The sequence below is a fragment of the Camelus bactrianus genome, chromosome 6, assembly GCF_048773025.1.
Source record: "Camelus bactrianus isolate YW-2024 breed Bactrian camel chromosome 6, ASM4877302v1, whole genome shotgun sequence".
NCBI lineage: Eukaryota > Metazoa > Chordata > Mammalia > Artiodactyla > Camelidae > Camelus > Camelus bactrianus.
Genome location: NC_133544.1, coordinates 64524852 through 64542411, shown reverse-complemented (window position 1 = coordinate 64542411; position 17560 = coordinate 64524852). Strand labels below are relative to the sequence as shown.

The 17560-nt window shown below is 53.9% G+C and overlaps 2 protein-coding genes across 11 annotated transcripts; one reads left to right on the top strand and one right to left on the bottom strand.

Moving 5' to 3' along the window:
- Nucleotides 1-422: 422 nt before the first annotated feature.
- On the bottom strand, nt 423-8924 carry ZNF219 (zinc finger protein 219). Of its 6 annotated transcripts, none has more exons than XM_074365832.1 (5): nt 8580-8923; nt 3894-3985; nt 2197-3610; nt 1743-1874; nt 423-1493 (listed from the first exon to the last, which is right to left on the bottom strand). In XM_074365832.1, exons 2-5 carry the CDS (start codon nt 3897-3899, stop codon nt 889-891), a joined length of 2157 nt encoding a protein of 718 aa, XP_074221933.1. In that variant the 5' UTR covers nt 3900-3985; nt 8580-8923; the 3' UTR covers nt 423-888. The 6 variants fall into 6 exon arrangements, with proteins under 6 accessions (XP_074221933.1, XP_074221936.1, XP_074221934.1 ...); XM_074365835.1 differs by lacking the exon at nt 8580-8923 and adding an exon at nt 8171-8321; XM_074365833.1 differs by lacking the exon at nt 8580-8923 and adding an exon at nt 4735-8126.
- A 1901-nt stretch (nt 8925-10825) lies between these two features.
- On the top strand, nt 10826-13784 carry TMEM253 (transmembrane protein 253). 5 transcript variants are annotated; one of them, XM_074365838.1, is made up of 7 exons: nt 10830-11183; nt 11303-11446; nt 11837-11947; nt 12041-12097; nt 12417-12521; nt 12632-12799; nt 13136-13784. In XM_074365838.1, the coding sequence occupies exons 2-7, from the start codon at nt 11339-11341 to the stop codon at nt 13214-13216; spliced, it is 630 nt and encodes a 209-aa protein (XP_074221939.1). In that variant the 5' UTR covers nt 10830-11183; nt 11303-11338; the 3' UTR covers nt 13217-13784. The 5 variants fall into 5 exon arrangements, with proteins under 5 accessions (XP_074221940.1, XP_074221939.1, XP_074221938.1 ...); XM_074365837.1 differs by having other exon boundaries at nt 10859-11183; nt 12411-12521; XM_045512622.2 differs by having other exon boundaries at nt 10887-11183; nt 12411-12521; nt 12632-12778.
- Nucleotides 13785-17560: the final 3776 nt, after the last annotated feature.

Sequence of the window (17560 nt, the reverse complement as noted above, 5' to 3'; positions counted from 1 at the left end):
TAGAACACAGAAAATAAAGCCAAGACCTTTATCCCTTACCTGCCCAAAGCTTGCCCTGGGCCTGGGCCAGTGTGCATCCTCTCAGAGGAGTGGCCCCCAAAGGCTCAATGCACCCTTTGAAGTTCCTCCTCTCATGCTGCACCCACTTCTTGAGGCTGAGCTGGTCACAGTCAAGCTGGGGTCCAGCACAGGCCAGCAGTTCTCAAAATGAGGTCCTTAAACCACAGTGCATGAGGATCCCCTAAGCTACTTGTTAAATGCTAAGTCCTGGGCCTAACCCCAGAGCTACTGAAGCCAAAGCTTGGGGGTAAAGCCCAAGTTCCTGCATTTCTTACCAAGCTCTTTGGGTGATAAATAGCTCCTGAAGAGACGACTATTTTCTGGACACAGTGGCCCAAGGACAGGACTTAGGCAGACAGACACAGTGCCCTGTGCCTCAAGACACCTGTTTATTGGGGACACAACTCTGTGACAGGGATGACAGGAATCGTACCAAAAATAGCGACGTCTACAGGGCCCCTGAAGGGGCTAGAAGGGTACAGTGCCCCCCACCCCCACCCATTGTACAAAAATAAACTTTCACGCCTATGGACCAGCAAAGACTGGCAGAGCCGCCCCTCAACTGGAACATTCCTCTCTGCCAGCCCTGGGACCCCGTTCTTTGATCCTCACCCCTGCCACTTCTAAGGCACTGTGACTCTCCCCTGGGCTGGGTGGGTACCGCCCGCCCACCCTCCTAACGCCCTCTGCCCCTCCACCTCTGGTCCGCCTGGGGCTGGGATGTGGGTCCCACGCTGCCCCCTGCTGGCTGCTCTACCCAACTACCTCTAGCGTTCCCCGGCTCCTGCGGGGTAAACTCACTAAGCTAACGGCCCCTAAAAGGGCTCCCTACCTTTCTTGCCCCCCAAGCCCAGCCTCTCCTGATCTCAACAGCCCAGGCCCCTCCTCCCCTTCCTGTGGAGGACTGGGGGGGTTCTCTCCTGACGATGCTCGAGTATAGGGCGGGGATGCATCGGCCTGGGGCGGCCTGCGGCCCCTAGCCCTGCGGCTGTGGTGCACTTGCAGGTGCAAGGCCATGAGCTCGGGGGCTCCAGTGGCGAAGGGGCAGAAAAGGCATCGGTGGAGGGCCCCCCCCGGCCCAGCCTCGCCTCCTGGCCCTGCCCGCAGGGACAGGTCCAGGGGTTCGGCCTCACCGCCTCGCCCGTTGCGCAGGGTCCTCCCAGGACTGGAGGGCTTGCGACGGGACGCAGGCGCAGAGCCGCTTGAAGGAGGCCGGGGGCTCGCCGTGCCCTCCGCCCAGGTCGCAGGCTGCGGAGTCGGCTTGGCTCCCGAGGGCTGGGCCGAACCCCGTTGGGAAGGGGGCGGCGGCTCTGGGGGCGGCCCGGGGCCGGCCCCGCTCTTCTGTTCCCGGTGGTGGCGCTGCAGGTGATACTTGAGCGAGCCGGACTGGGTGCCTGCGTAGTCGCAGTGCGGACACTTGTAGGGGCGCTCGCCTGGAGAGAGGGGGTTGCGATAGGACCAGAGTCACCATCGGTGACCGCTCCAAGCGGCATTTCGCTCCATGTACAGACCGTCTCTGGACCAGAAAAAAAAAAAAAAAAAAAACCTCCAACCCCCTCTGATTTAATAAAGAAGCGTTTCCCAACGATCTCATCTGGCCAGTCTGACGGCTGCGAACGTCATCTCCCGGCCTTTTCCCGTAGCCCTCACCCCTCTTGCCACCCCGGAAGCTGCCCCCTCACCTGTGTGCACTCGCAGGTGCACTTTGAGGTGATGCGCTGAGCGGAATGATTTTCCGCAGAAGGGGCAATCCTTGCCAGTGGCACCCCGACCCCCTTCAGGCCGGCTCCCTCCAACTAAGAGGCCATTCTCTTCTGCAATACACATATTAAGGGAAGTCAGAGGGACCCTTTGCCTTAGCCCTATCAAGGCCATGGGCCCTCACACCCACCACAGGATTGCTTCCCCTCGGGGCCCTAGAGGAAACAGTTATCTGTTTACGGGAACCTGAGGGATTGGATTTGTCATGAGTTAAGCTGTGTCCGCAAAAGTTGGTAAAAACTCCGGGGGTTTAAAAGTGAGAAATGAGACAGGTCCTTTAAAAAAAAAAAAAAAAAAAGGAACAGGAGGGCAGTGGTGTCCTCAGGGTGGGCCCAGGATGTGGAAAACCTCTGAGAGAGGAGACCCCTTACGTACCCTGCGTGGTGGTGGTGGACCTTGCCTGGGTCCCCGCAGCAGGCGCAGAGTGCCCTGGGCCCTCGCTTGGGCGTGGGGGCAGTGAGGCCAGAGGGCCCAGCGCCCTGTTCCGGGCCCAGGTCTCTTCCTCTGCTTCCACCACCTCCTCTTCCTCGTCTGGTTCCTCCGCACGGTGCCGGCGAGCCCGGGCCGGGAGAGCAGAGGGGAGTGGGCGGAAGCCTCCAAAGCTGCGGCCAGCCCCAGGCTCAGCGCCCTCACCATTGGGCCGGGCCTCGCCAGCTCGCAGGCTCAGGTAGCCCAGAAGGCTTGGAGGCTCACGGCGTTCAGCCGGGGTGGGCGCCGGGGCCAAGAGGAGCGCAGGGCCCAGGGGCTCATAGGCCAGCAGGCCCAGGTCAGGAGGCTGGGGGGCCCTGGCAGGCCCAGAACCAGGCCCCGGGGCACGCAGTGGACCAAGCTTGCTGGTGTGCACCTTCATGTGGTTCTTAAGGAACCAGGGCTCCTTGAAGCAGCGGCCACACACAGGACACGCATGATCAAAGGAGGCCTTGTGCTTGCGCATGTGACCCTTGAGAAACCAGGACTGTGTAAAGCTCTGGCCACACACTTGACAGCGGAACTCCGGAGGCGCAGGGGGCTCCTCGGGAGCAGCAGGCGCGGGGGCGGGGGTTGCCTCACGTTCGGGCTCAGGCTCAGGGGGCTCAGGGACGGATCTGGGTTCAGGCTGGGGTGGAGGCTGAGGCTGGGGCGCAGCCGAGGTGGTCGCCAGGGGTCGCTCAGGAGCTCCGTGGGCCGTCAGGCTGTGGTGCAGCAGCTCCTCCTCCTGGCTGGAGCCGAAACTGCACAGGCCGCACTTCCAGGGCCTGTGCAGAATGTGCAGGTGGCGTTCGCGCTCGGCCGCGGTGCGAAACTTGCCTTTGCAGAAGGGGCAACGGAAGGCGGACGAAGATGGAGCCTGGGGCCGCGCCAGGCCCTCAGTGGCAGGAGTGGCCGGCAGGCCCCCTGAGCTTCGGGGTCTCCCCAGCCGGGCCTCCCGCAGTAGGGCGCGCTCCTCCAACTCCAGCAACAGGCGCGCGGCAGGGCTACGCGGGCGCTCGGGCTGGTGCGTGCGCAGGTGCGAGCGCAGCAGGGCCCGCTGCGCCGCGCGGTGGCCGCAGTGCGGGCACTGGAAGGCCTGGGCGCCTGGGTGCGCCCGCAGGTGCAAAGCCAGGATGGAGTTGAAGCGGAAGCGCTTCCCACATACAGGACAGGGGAAGCGCCGTTCGCCTGCGCGACTCTCAGACCAGCCCACTGCTCCCATTCCCGGAGACCCGGCGCTCACGCCTGGCCCGTTGGAGTAGCGCTGCAGATCCAGTTCGCCGTCGAAGGCCGGTGGCGACGGCGCTAGGTGGCCGCCCGGGGCGCGGGGACGTGAGCCCTGGGGAGAAAGATGTGAGTAGAGCAAAGAGTGGAGAAGGGAGAGCTGTAGGGGAAGCCTGGACATGGAGGGCCAGAGGAACCCGAGGGAGGGTGAGCTGGGGCCTGAACCAGGAACACCGGGCGCCCTTCCCACTAACCTCGGGGAAGCTGGGGGACGAATGGGAATTGAGCCTTTGGGGCAATGGAAATAATTTCTAATAATGGGAGGCCAGAGAGAGAGAGAGGTAGGGAGGGGAGGCAGTATACAGGTACTTGTAGATTCAGGCCAGAGCTTCACTCACCTCCATGGACCCCCTTCACATTCTTTGGTTCTGGGGAGTGCAGGGAAGAGGAGGAGGAAAAGCTGCTAGTGAAGGCAACAGGTGCTGAAGAGCTAAAGCAAGAGAGACAGATTTTGAGGAAAAGATGAGCCCTGATTTTCAGCAGTGGAGTCACCCCCAACACCACACTCAGTACCCTAAAACCTAGCCCTTCTCCTTCCTTACATCCTGAGACAGGAGGGAGCTGCTGTCTTCAAAACTAGTACTCCTTGATTTGCTCACACTGCCCCCGTTAACCCAGATTTCTTCCCCTAAATTATTCGTTTTAAATGCCTTGTCCAGAACAAGTACCATCATCACCCCCCATTCCCAACGCCCCCACCCTCTGGTGGTGGAGGAGACCGTCACAGTATGCCCCTTTCTCATTTAGGCTGGGCTGTGCAGCTTGATGAGCAAATAGGGTGGGCTTGCCAAGCTCCCCAGTTATCCATGTGGGACCAGTTGCTCTCAGACCCCTAACTGACCAGCCAGCCAAACAATCTTCCAGACTCCACAGTTCTTCCTTCTGCCTTTACCCTGTCTTTCTGTCTTTCCCCCTTATTCTTCCTCCCTCCGCCTGGATTCCTGATCCATTCATTTCCATTCATTACAGAGACTCATTCATGCATGGGAGAGCAACACCTCCCAGCAGCAGAGAGTCTGGAGACAGACAGAGGGGGAGGGGCATGAAGGGGGAGAGAGCCAGAAGGAGAGGGAATGGAGAGAGAGTTGGGGGAGGAATGGAAGTTAAGGGGCGCTGCTGGCCTGGGGAAGGGGTTAAAAACTGCAAATACCGAATAGGATTCATCCCCATGTTTCAAACCTTGAAGCCTGCAGTTTGATGGGGCATCTCAGCCCCTTTGTCCAGGGCTGTTCCGAAGCAGGCTTTCCTCCTCTCTGCAGGGGAGAGGCTCCCTCACACAAGAGGAGGATTACACTGGCTCTGAGCTCAAGAGGCTGGAGTGAGGGACGGGGGGCGGGGCTGGGCCATCTGCACAGATAGGGGCTCAGCACATGCTCTGAGCAGAAAAGGGTTAAAATTCTCCAGGCTAAAATTCCCTGGGCCTGGGATGTGCAGAGCTCCAGTTCTGAGGAAAGAGAAGAGCACCGAGAGGAAGAGGACTGGGGGGGGGGGGGGGATCTCCTGATTGTAAGCTGCAGAGGAGGTTAGCGTTAGGACTTAGAAGCAACCCCAAAATTAAGAATCATGGAAACAGGCCTAGGAGAATGACCAGAAGTCGTCCAGTCTCCCCTCTTGCTTACATACAGAATTGTATTTGGACAAATGTGGGCCTATGTTTTTTTCGCCTGAGATAGAAGGAATATTTGAGATATAAAGAACTTCCTTACAATAGGCATTCTGAAACTGAAATAGGTTACTGAGAAAGAAAAGGACTCAGTATTACTTTGCTTAAGGATCTTTAATAGAAGAAAACTGAGCCAAGAGTCAGCCCTGCAATGAGAAAAGGCTCTCGAGGTCCAAGGCTTCTTTAATTTTTGACATTTTGTAGATATAATAAGGCTCCATGAAGGGACACGTACCTGTTACATGTGGTATCTGGCTGGGAATTTTATTAACAGGAGATTAACAAAATGTCTTTGTCCAAGGGTCACTAAACAACCTCCACCACCCCTTTTAATCTGTATTTCTGTAGCTCCAAATTAAGGCATCCACCCTCATTTTCTGGATCCTCCAAATAAATCCCTTTCCTGGGACCAAGAGCCTAGCCAGCCTCACTGAGTAGGATCAGAAAGGTGAACTAGAATAGGACTGAGGAGTGCAAGACTACTGTGGGCCCAGTTAGACCAGTAATAGCCCTGCAACCTTCAGTAAATCACTTAACCTCCCAGTTTACTCATCCATAAAATAAGGAGGTTGGACTGATTTATACTGACGGTCCCTTCCAGTTCAAAAGTTTTGTGGTTCTGAGTCATAGGACTCTTCTGGACCCGAGAGATGTTAAAACAAATGGTCATTCCTTCAGTACCATGGAGAGTGCAGTGGGCTACCAGAGGAGCCACTTTGGCCACCTTAGTACCACTGATAGAGCTATGAAGTGCTAGAGGGGCCACGCTTGCCATTTTAGCACTATAAGGCACTGAGAAAAGCTGGAGGATTTTTTTAAAATTCCTATCTGGGAACCACAGAGGTGGATAAAAAACAGTGGTACCAGAGGGATTATTTTGGCCTTTTGGATGTCACTGAAAATAGACAGACATAATAGAAAATAGATGTAACTAGAAGAATTTTAATTAGCTATAAGAAGTGTCCTGACAGTTACAGTTTGTACATCCTGGAATGAGTTACTGAGGCATCGTATTTGGGTCCATCACATTCTGTTGCTCTCCTGGGGATTCCCGGAACATCCTGGTGTACAGCCAATCTGGTATATTCAGAGGAAGCAGATGGTGGGGGAGGAGGGGGGAGGCTGGGAATACTGCATGGTCATAGCTGACTAACCTATGGGCACATACTCTGATTCTGAGAAGATTCTAGGGCCCCTAAAACTACTTATAGGATAGTAAACAAAATACCTCATGGGAGGCTGACCTCATTTCCAAGGCAAGCAAGAAGGAATTGGGCAAAGCTTCCGCCCCCAAAACAAAACAAAAACAAAAAACCTGCTTTGCACATAGCAGTTTCCAGGATGGAAATACAGTGATATACAAGAAGGCCCAAATTGCAGCTGAATTCCTGGGCAGGGAAAGTTTCCCCAGAGGGTGGTCTCAAATCAACAAAACACACTGATAGACCCCCTAGGCCCAGTCAATATCTCCTGAATCATCTCCACACCAAACCAGGTCCCAAGCACCTTATCCCATGAGTTTTTCGCAATAGGAGAAAGCACTGCCAGGACCCCAGATTTTATGAACTGACCTGGAACCCAGGTCAGGCACATACTGCCTGTGGGCAATAATCACAGAGTTTTCTGTAGTCAGGCCCTAAACACCATCCACGAGACTTAGCCAGACAGTAGTAATGACCTACTTTCCACCCCCACTGGGAATCAAGGGTTATCTTGCCCTTATTTGGGTTCTATAGGGATGCAAGGCCAAGGATAGGGATCTGAAATCTTTCCAAAACAACAGGCCAATTCCTTTTATGTGCTAGGAGAGCTGGTGGGAAAGGGGGTGTGGACCATTAAACCTTACTGAGTAGGGACGGACGGAAGGGTTGGTGAGAAGACTCTTAGAAACAACAGGGTCAGGTATATAGAAACATCTGCTGCCTGGAGGATCACAAAGACTGCCCCTCAAGCCTTGTGGTTCAGAAGTTTTTAGGGTCAAAGTGTACAGGGCAAGGACTCAGGACTTCTGAAGTACAGTTGTGACTAGGCCTGTCTCTGGTCTTCTCTAATATTTGATGTTTTCCCCTTTTAGAATCCTTACACCTTCCAAGTCCGCTAATACTGTGATTAACGTTGCATTAGATGGGGTTAAAAGGAAAGGGAGTTCCTTAGGTGGTCTACAGTCAAGACCACCTTTATCACACAGACATGCCAGTAGCTCACTTTTATGGTCTTCTCTCCACAGCCCTCTGAACCTCACTGCTTAGGTGGCTCCCCCAAAATGACCCCACTGCACAGCTTGCCCACTTTTTAGATTGAGTTCTTGGTAAAGCTTCCTCCCCTTCATTCTGACTGTCCAGAGTTGGGGTCACAGACCTCGTCATGGACTCCAAATGTACAGCATGTGAAAGGAAGGTTCACCTGCTCACCCCACCAATGGTGAATCTTATCCCAGAGGTATGTCCCAACTTGACCCCTCTTCTGAAAGTTCTAGAGGACCTGGATTTGGGGTAGTGGGTATATAGCCAGCCCGAAGGCCCCTTAGCTGGAGCTGACCCTAGAAAGGTCAGAGTCTTAGCACCATATGGGCCTCAGTTCTCCGATTAGGGGGTAGAGAGTTGGGTAGGAGAGCCTCTGGGAAAATCTCCCTCCCAGAAGTAGGCTGGCAAGTAGGACAAGACCTTTGATCCTGAACAAGAGGTTCTTCCAGCAGCACCCCAAACCTCTCCCGGGGAAGATAAACCAGGAAGATGATGGGGGGCAGGGTTAGGAGATTGGGAGGCCAGGGCTCAGCTACCCGGGCCGGGAGAACAAAAGCTGAGTTGCAGCCGCCTCCGCTGCTGCCGCCGGCCGAGCTCTTTGTGACACTTTGTTTGGGACGCAGAGAGGGAAGCACCCCCCATCCTCTCCCCTCCCCCACCCCCGCTCCCGGAGAGTTTGGGTCCCTTCCCCCTCCTCCATCAGCCCTACCTGGGCCGGGGGGCACTCATCCACTCGGGCTCCCAGCTTGGCCGCCCCGCACCCCTACGCCCCTCGCGCCCTGCCTTCGGGCCCCTACAAAGACGCCCGCCGGCCCCCCCCCCACGCTGGCCTTTCCCCTTTGGTGTCCGCTTTCCCGGCTCCCCCACCTGCCCCCCCTCCCTCGAGGCCCCCCTAGCTCTCCAGGCTTCCTTGGCCGCCGCCCCCACCCCGCCCCCCCAGGAGCTCTGGGCGAAGTTTGCTTGGGGCCGAGCCGGCGCCCCTCCCCCGCCCCCGCCCCCTGCACCTGCTCCGAGCCGGGCGCGCGCAGCGGGCCCCCCCTCCGGGAGGGGGGGCGGGGGCCGGGGGCGGGGGCCGGGTGGCGGAGGGGGGGCCAGGAGTGGGGGGAGCGGCTACTCACGAGCCCCGGGCGGGCGGCGGCGGCGCGGGCGGCGGCGGCGGCGGCGGCGGGCGGCGGGCCGGCGGCGCGGGCGTCAGCGTTACGTGGGGCCGGGGGAGATGCGCCGGGCCCCGGCCCCCCCGCCCCCGGCCCGGCCCCCGCCCCCTCCCCGGTCCCCCGCCCCCGGCCCTGGCCCGCATTGTGTGCGGCGGGAGGCGGCCCGGCCATTAGCATGCGGGGGGCGGCGCGGCGGGGCTGGGAGCCGCGCGGGAGCGGGAGCGGGAGCGGGGCTCTGGCTCCGGGGACAGGGAGCTGGGGACCCCGGGAGCCGCGAGAGGCGGCCGCCAGGGGCGGGGTGCGGGCGGTTTGGAGACGGGGGGCGCTGTCGGAGGGAGGGAGGGAGGGAGCGGGGGTGGGGCGCACAGATGATTCCAACAGGAGACTGGAAGAGATTTTGAAAGGTCATCTCGTCCTTCCCCCAGCCTCCAAGCAGGACTGCCCCTCCCACCCTAAACCCGGACATACCAGGGAAGGAGCTGGCTCTGCCGCTCTTTCTGCCCCAACATGCACAGACTCGGGAAGTTCTTCCTGGGGTTTTATCTCAAAGCCTCTCCCGAACAATTTCTGTCTCTTTTGGGGGAGGAGGAGGGGCGATTATAGAGATAGTTAATGTCTGCCGTATAAGAAACATTATTAAAGTTACTCTTCGGTCCTTCCTGTTCTTGATAAACAATTCCTGCTCCTTCCTCTCGAATTCTATTTTCCATTCCTTAAGTCACTTTAATGGCTCTTCAATACAACAAATATTTACTGAGTGCTTACTAAGTACCAGGCGCTCTGCTCAGCGCCGGGAGGGATGAACCCAGGAGAATGTAGTGCCCTCCCTGGAGGAGACTGTAATCTAGACAGGGGCTACAAATTTGTAAGTAGTGTACTTAGATATAATCAATATTTACCGAATGCCTGTTTACACATTTAATAGTATGTAATCCTTAAAATAACACTGAAATATAATTAGTCTGCATTTACAGGTAAGGAAAATGAGGCCAAAGAGTCTCTTTCCACTGGCCTACCAGCCCAGGGATCCTCAGTGCAAGTCCAGCATCTCACAATCAGGCCATTGTCACCAAAATTAATGCACATAGGGATCGAGGACGGAGTAGACAGACAACAGTTCTCAGGATTCCTTTAAATGTGATCCCCACTCCCCAGGAAAGAGTGGACACAATGCTTCAATGAGTGTTGGCCCAGCACTGAGCAGGGCAGAAGTGGCTTACAAAGAAGGCCACTTTGTCTCCCAGGACCTTGCCTCCTAGTACTAAGTCCTGGGGGTCTTCTGGCTCAGTCTTCTTCTGTCATCAAATAATAATGACAGTGATAATAGCCACGAACATTTATTGAGCATGTATGTGCCAGGTGCTGGGCTGAACTGGTTCATATGCATTTTCTCTCTTAATACTTACAGCAACCCGTTGAGGTCGGTATTAACTTCCCTTTAATGATAAGGAAACAGATAGATTAAATAACTTGCCCAAGGTCACTCAGGTAGATCTGGGATTTGAACATAGGTCTGGTTGCCTCCAGACCTCAGGCTCCGCACCAAGATGGGCCGTTCCTATTTTTGATCTACAAAGTATATATTTGGGCCCAGGTGGTTCTGCTTCTTATTGTGGTAATAAATGACCCCAGCTTAGCTTCTGAATAAGCCTTTTAGTATACAGGCATCAGGCACATCAGTATGACCTCATAGCACCATTAATTGTTATTATGCACCCTCCTTGAGTCAACAACCCTTCAAGTCATTTCATTAGTCCCCTTTTATCACTCAGTTTGAACAAATTGAGGTTCCAGTAGGTAGAATAATATCCAAGGTCACACAGCTTGGAAAGTGGCAGAGCTGAGAGTCTAGTCCAGGTCAGCCTGGCTACAAGGCAACTTCTATCTCTCAAAAATATTGTTGGAACAGTGTCCTCCCCAAGACTGACCATTTAAGGACCATCTTCTACACATGCCTAGCTGCAGGTTATCACTGAGTCAAAAACAATCCCCACTATAAATAGAGCTCTCCATCCACTTAGTCAGTGTCCGATACAGAGTAAATCCTTCAAGAAAAGAATGAGAGAAGAGAAACTGTCCAGAAAGTGAGAGACAGGAAGTCAGATCTTGGCTGGTCTTGGGACAAAGCTTCAAGTGGTAATGACAGGGGACCAATGCAGACAGTAATGTGGGATTTTTGAAAGGAACAGCAAGTAATTTGAGGAAGCCCCCACAAAGAAGAAAGATTAGATGGAAATAGCAGGGGAATGGGGCCCAGGGTGGTAGTGTCCATCAGATGAGGTGAGTGATCAGAAGAGGAACCTGGCATGGACAGAGATGGGGGCAATAGGAATTGGGAACAGAATGAGATAGGGCTGGGTGTCTTGTGGAGTGAACTGAGGCTGGTGTCTACCCACTGCCACTCCCTAGATCCTTAGGCCCTCATAGGGACCTTTGCCCCACCACACCCCAGCTCTGATAGCTTGTCTCTGCCAGGACAAGTCTGCCGTCTGCTCTGAGCTACCAGGCCCAACCAAGAGCTCAGGCCCAGCTGGGACCCATCCCTTTGGAACAGCCGCTTCAGACTAGGTAGGTGTGAGGCCCTGAGCCTCAACTCCCTGGATTTTGGGAGTGGGCAGAGGGGCAGCTGAAAGAGATGTAGCAGCATGTCCTGTCTCCTGATAGGTGCCATAATGCGTTTTTCCTAGGCTAGGAAGCACCGAGTCCTAGTGGTCAAGGGAGCCATGGAGGAGAGAGCTGGTCAGCAAGAGCAAGAAAGACCCAGCCTTCGTCTGGAAAGGCTACAGCACTGGGCGAGGCATAGGCAGAGTGGGCACCTCTTGGTGCTGGCGGTGAGGCCAGGCTGCCCCACCCCAAGCTTCAGCATCTTCACTTGTACCCCAATTCAATCCACCCATGTTTAGTAAGAACCTAGCCTGCGTCTGAAATTGTGCTAGGCTCTGAGTGGGAGGAGGGTGGAGGAAGCATAGAATAAACAGGGCAAGACCCTTAATCTCCAAGTAGCTTCCATCATGTAGGGAAAACACGTAGGTAAGTAACTAAACTACAACATGAGGCAGACAAAATTTAAATGATATCTCCTTCTTTCACTGCCCTTGGTTGACTACTTTTGGCCACTACACATCCCTCCCAATCACTGATCTCTGGGAGAGGCAGGGGTTGGGAGGAAGGAAGGGAATTCCTGACAGTTCTCCTTCAACTGCCGTGCATCCGGCCTCCAGGTGAGCCAGCTATGGCTGGCAGTGGCTGTGGTGCCCTTTGCTATCTCAGTTGCCTGCCTGAACTCTGCATGTCACGTGGCCACAGCACTGCCACTTGGACCTGGACTATTTGTAAGAACCACCATATGGGAGGGTGGATGGAAGGTCCTGGGGGCCCCTCCCTAATGGGCCCAGAGCTCACCGATTGCCTTTCTCACCATTCAGGGTCTCCTCACTGGGATTGTTACCCTTGAGCTGCGCAGAGCACCCCGTCTCTGGAAGGTGAGAGGGGAAGAGGATGCAGTTCTATTCTCCCACCCCCACAAACACACACACACACAGAGCACATACGCACACAGGCATGCACACCTCTGCCCAGGAAGTGGCTCTCTAACTGTTGAGTAATTGTGTCAGCTCTCTGCCTCTAACTGGCCTAAAAGACTGAGGAGGGAAAACAAGAAGTTTAGAGGGCTGATGGCCCTGTTTGGAGGTGGAGGAACAGGAGCTGAGTTTTGTTTTCAGCTAACCTGCAGGTGGGGCTTGGGGTTGTAGTGAGTCCCCTGGGCTGGGCAGGGCTGAACTGGCTCACTGGCAGGTGCAGGCCATGATGATATTCAACACCTTCAATCTGATCTTGGGCTTCATTGCACTGGTGGTTGAGGTGCTGAAGACAGCCTTGATGTCCTCCCCAGCTGTCCCCTCCCAGGTAGGAGTGAATAAAGAAAGTGGGAGGAGGAGGAGGCAAGAGGAGGGGAAAGGGTAGGGGCAAATAGGTGCAGGGTCCCCTGCAGCATCCTCAGCCCTGTCTACCTACAGCTAGCCGGCTTGCTGGTGATGGAGCTCAGCGCTGAGGCGTTCACCCTAGGCGGAGTGCTGGTCTCAGCATACTCCCTATTCCTGCTGAGCCAGAGGAAGCCAGGATGCTTCAGGAGCCAGAGTCTGCACTACCAGGAGCTGCAGGAGGTATTGAGGGCAGGAAGGAAAGTATGAAGGAGCTAATTAGCAGCTCATTTTTTTTTTTCATTGGCTATCCTGGTCTGTGGTACTTAAGGGAAATCAACGAGGGTGGGAAGGAAGTGGTCCTAGACTGAAACTGGTTTTCTGGATTTGGACATTTCTCCCCTAGTAGTGGGTAAGAGAGAGTTAGGTATCTAAACGGTTGGGAATAGAAATTTGGGAGAGAATTAGGAATATGCCTAAATATTGGAAGGGCTATGGGAACACGAGAAAAAAAAAAAAGCAGAAGTAAGCTGCATCTGTCTGGGATTCCTGCTTTCTCACCCCTATAGTTTGCTCCCCTCACACCTGTCTGGTTTTCAGGGTCTCTCGGAGTTGGAAGAAGTTCCTGATTTAGAGAATGGTCCCACGGCAGTTAGCACAGCAGACAGAACAAATGAGTGAGCTGGCAAGGAGAAGCAGACAGGTGCTGCTCTCCTACCCGACGGGCGCCTTCTCCAGACCCTCCTGCACCCTATCCCACCGAACTTAAAACTAGATGGAGTCCCTTGAGACCTACATGAAGTCTGGTGAAGTGCCTTCCATTTCCACTCAGAGTAGGCCCCTGTCTCTTTTCTTTCCTGCTGGGGAAAACAATGCCTAGACCGAGTCTTCCATCACCTCACTGCCCCGAAAATCTGCCCGCCTGGAGGACACCTTAAACCAGCTTTCACCTGGACCCATTTCCTCCCTTCCAGCCTTCCCCTCCTTCCCGACTGCCTCCCCATACAGCTTCACATTCGCCTCCTCTCACTGTTTCCACAATTTCCACCTTTCACAATCCCATCCACGCCAAGCCCGGGTTCCCGTACACGCCCACCCTCTGAAATCAATTCACGGGTGCCTTGGTTCTCTCCCTTCGATCCGGTTCCTTTCTACTCTAACGGAGACTACAAGTCCCAGGATGCCCCGCTGCCCCCCGTGGCCTGCTGGGAAATAAAGAGCCTTCCCTCCGCGGTGGGGGCGCTGTTCATCGGCTGAGTGACGCGAGGCGCTGGAAGTCGGGGCCTAGCCGAGAGTTTCCTCGGACGCGACCACTGGCCCCGCGAGCAGGGAGGAGCCGGGCGGGCTATTCTAAGCGGGGGCGCCACCACCCCAACCTCGGTAACTGGGTGCTGACTGTGGGTCCACATTCCTCCTCTGGCAGCTTCGGAGACGGGCAGGGGCTGAGGGCTGGCCCTCGGCAGAGGTGGGGTTTCCCAGATGCTGTCGCTGTACCCCCTCCCACAGTGCCCCGGTCCAAAGTCCTGAGACTTGGAGCGCGCGCGAGAAAGGGGTTGGAGATGATGAGTCAGAAGCCCAGGGCCCTTCTCATCCCCCTCCCCCGGGGCCTGGGCGCCCGAGGAGGCCGGGCTGGCCAGGCTGATGGGTGGATGGGGCAGGAAGAGGGAGGGACGTGGCGACCCGACCTAAGGCTTTCCCGCCTCTTGGGAGCACGCCGGTGTAACGAGCCCGCGTTGCCGCCACCCTTTCTCTCCAAGGCGGGAGCGGGACTGCGCAGGCTCAGCCTTTTGGCAGCCCCGCCGACCTTTGATCCCAGCTGCGGTAGGGTTGCTGAAGCTCTGGTTGCGCTCAACCCCCACCGTTTGTGACCTTTGCAACTGTGCAAAGATGACAAGATCGGGTGGGCTTGAGAAAAGCCCAGGAAAACTGGGACAACGAACAGCACCAGCCGGACAGCTTACTAGCCGCTAAAGGAACTACAAATTGACCAGAGCTGGAGTACTAAGAGAACTCACCCCAGATTCACATAGTGCCCAGGATGGGTGTGCGCCTCACACTCATTTTTGTTCCCACTTGAGAAGGCTTCTTTCCCTAGAGAATGCTGCTTCTCCGGGCTTAGCCAAGCCCAGGCACCAGTGAGGAAAGAGCGCAGCCTGGCTGCCTTGCCCTGACATTGCAGTGGCGCCAGTGGCAGCTCTTTTCTGTTTGTGACACCTTGGGAGTGGTAATAGCCGCCCTATGACAAGATTGTGTGAGTATTAGTGGGTGGGGACAGTTCTGGGATTAGGCTCTGGAATGGAGAAAACAAGATCTGGGCCTCCCCTTCTCCTTCCAGTCTTAAGTGCCAGAATAATGGAGAGCTCTTGAGTGAAGGTCTCAATATAATTTTCTTCAAAATCAGAAGCTGGTAGTAAATAAGGAAGCTGAGGGTAAAAATCAACAATTCATTTTCACTGTCTTCCAGATAGGAGCAACAGCTTTTAGTGATATAATCAGAAGTCTGGAAATTGCATTTTAGTTCTTGGAGATGTTCAGTCACCTTGCAAATGAACCTTGTATCAGTCAGGTTAGGCTAGGTTATGTTGTGGTAACTGCCAAAATCTCAACGGCTTAAAACCACAAAGGTTTCTCTCTGACACTACATGTCTAGAGTAGTCTGGCTGGATGCTCTGCACATTTTAAGTTATTCAGGTACCCGAGCCCATGGAGTGCCACCATTTTGAGATCCTGCCATGTCACCATGAGACTAGCCATCACCACCTGCCCCCATTGTGAAGTAAGCATGAAGAATTGTTCATGGGTTCTTAAATGCTTCTGCCTCAGAGGGACTCATATCACTTCCACTCACACTTCATTGGCCAAAGCAAATCATATAGCCACACCCAACTTCTAGATGGTTAGAAGGGCAATCTTTTCATATGCCTAGAAGGGGAAGGGAAGCAGAAATCCTTCATTTAAATAAATAAAAAAAAAGGACATAATAATTTGAAGTGATTCCTGAACAGTTTAGCAGTTAGAATTCATCTGTTCCTGCAGTTATGTCCATATTTACTTCTTTGGGTTTGTTCCATGAACAAATGAAGTTCTTAATAGAAACCTTTCCCCCCAAAATAACAAGACTGGGAGTCAGGAAGTCGAGACTCTGGTTTTGTAGTGTAAATTTGGGCAAGTCAGACTCCTCTGACCTACATTTTGTTTAAATGGGGATTATAATCATAGTATTTACTTTCTCTACCTTACTGGAGTACCAAGGCTCAAATAAAATCACACATGAAAAAATACTTTAAAACTATAAAGCACTTTGGAGGTCGAAAATTGCCTGTAGGGATGAGGAGTAGTGTAAATGAATGAAGCAGATTAGGTATGAGTTAATAGAGAGTGGTGGGAACTATGGCAAACTAGAGAGCACACATTATTTAGAGACTTTAACCTCACTCATCTCTACACAGTAATTGCCATTTGGGACCGTGGGCTTAGTACTGCCATTGTTCCAATTTTCCTATAAAAGTCAGAAATCCTGACTTGTTAAGTGTGAAATCTTCTGATTTTAAAATGCTGATAACTAATTTTCTTTAAATTGAGGACCACATTCAGCCTATGGTCCTTCAATTATTGTGTCTCCTTTATACAAACATATAGTAGAAATTCAGGTTTTGGATGTGCAATGTGGTTCTTGTATGCCCTCGAGGCCTCTTCTAAAATTCAAGAGCTTTGGAGTGATTTAACATCAGGTTCTTAAAACCCTTTTTTATCATATTCCTCTCATAGTGGTTCTCAGGGAGGCAGGGGTATTTGGCAATTTTTGGTAGTGACAACTGCAGAGGGTGGGGTAGAATATGTAACCTAAGGAGCATTAGATGGTAAGTCAGGAGATCAGAGATTTAGAGCCAGTGCTACTAATGCCCATTTCCCATACATTATCCTCTGTCAGCTGCAGTGAAGACTGTGGGAGGTTTGTCCTGTGATCCTCATTATCCCGTCTCCACACTGCCTATTGCCAGAGTCCCTGGCTGCTCCATGAAAGCATTCTGCTTTGCTGCAATGCTTCCCGGCAACCATTGTGTCTGCCCTTCATCAGTTTGGCAGCCTCTGTGGAAGTCACTCATATTTTACTTGAATTGCTGCCCACTGGAACTTCACAGAAAGAAGTGACTGTGACAAGGTTCCTGCTGACGTCAGTTTATAAAAGGCCTTGACCCCTTATCCCTTGCATTTTCTCCCTTGGAGAAATATGTAGCTTCATAGGCAGATGAATTCTGTGATGGTTGGGAATTCTCCATGTTGATGAATTTTACCCTGATTTCTTTGAAATTCAGTCGTTTATTCTGGCCTCGAATGCATGACTATAGACAATTGACGGTATTTCCCAAATGAACTATCTGCTTTTGCAGATAGTTCAGGTTTTGTGTCCTGGGCTATGTTCTCTGCTGCCATCTCGTGGCCTCTCTGCTGCCCGGGTCGAGGTCTCACAAAGAGCTTTTCGGCAAGGTAATGGCGTGTGTCAGGGCTTTAGTCGGAGAAAGAGGCCCTGCACCCTGTGTGGCGCGCCCCAAATCCCTCCTCTGCCATGAATCCACGCGGGCTGCAGCACGCGCCGCCTGGCTCCCAACCTGGACATCCCTAGCAGGCGAGGGGTGCAGGGCCCTTCAGGGTCATCCTCGGCCCCTGGGGCCTCTATGTGTTATGCAATGCTGGACGGGAGCCACCAAAATCAGTAAACTCAACTTCCCAGGAGTAATCGGAGCTGACCTTGCCTGCTTGGCCTGATGATTGCTCCGCAGCCTCTCACCCGCCACTCGCCACCCAGGGCAGGGATGTTCTTCATCTCCGTGAGCAGAGATGATTACCCCGGCAGGTTTCTGGATTTTGTTTTCCTGTCTAGGCCCATTTTGTGTTGCTGGGTCCTCACCCTTCATTCTTGGCTTGCCCAGCCAGTGCTGCCTCAAGTCCAGTATTTGACTGATGGGTTGAGCAGGACAATGGCGGTGTGTCACTTGAGGCAGTGTTTCCTGTGACTGTCGCAGG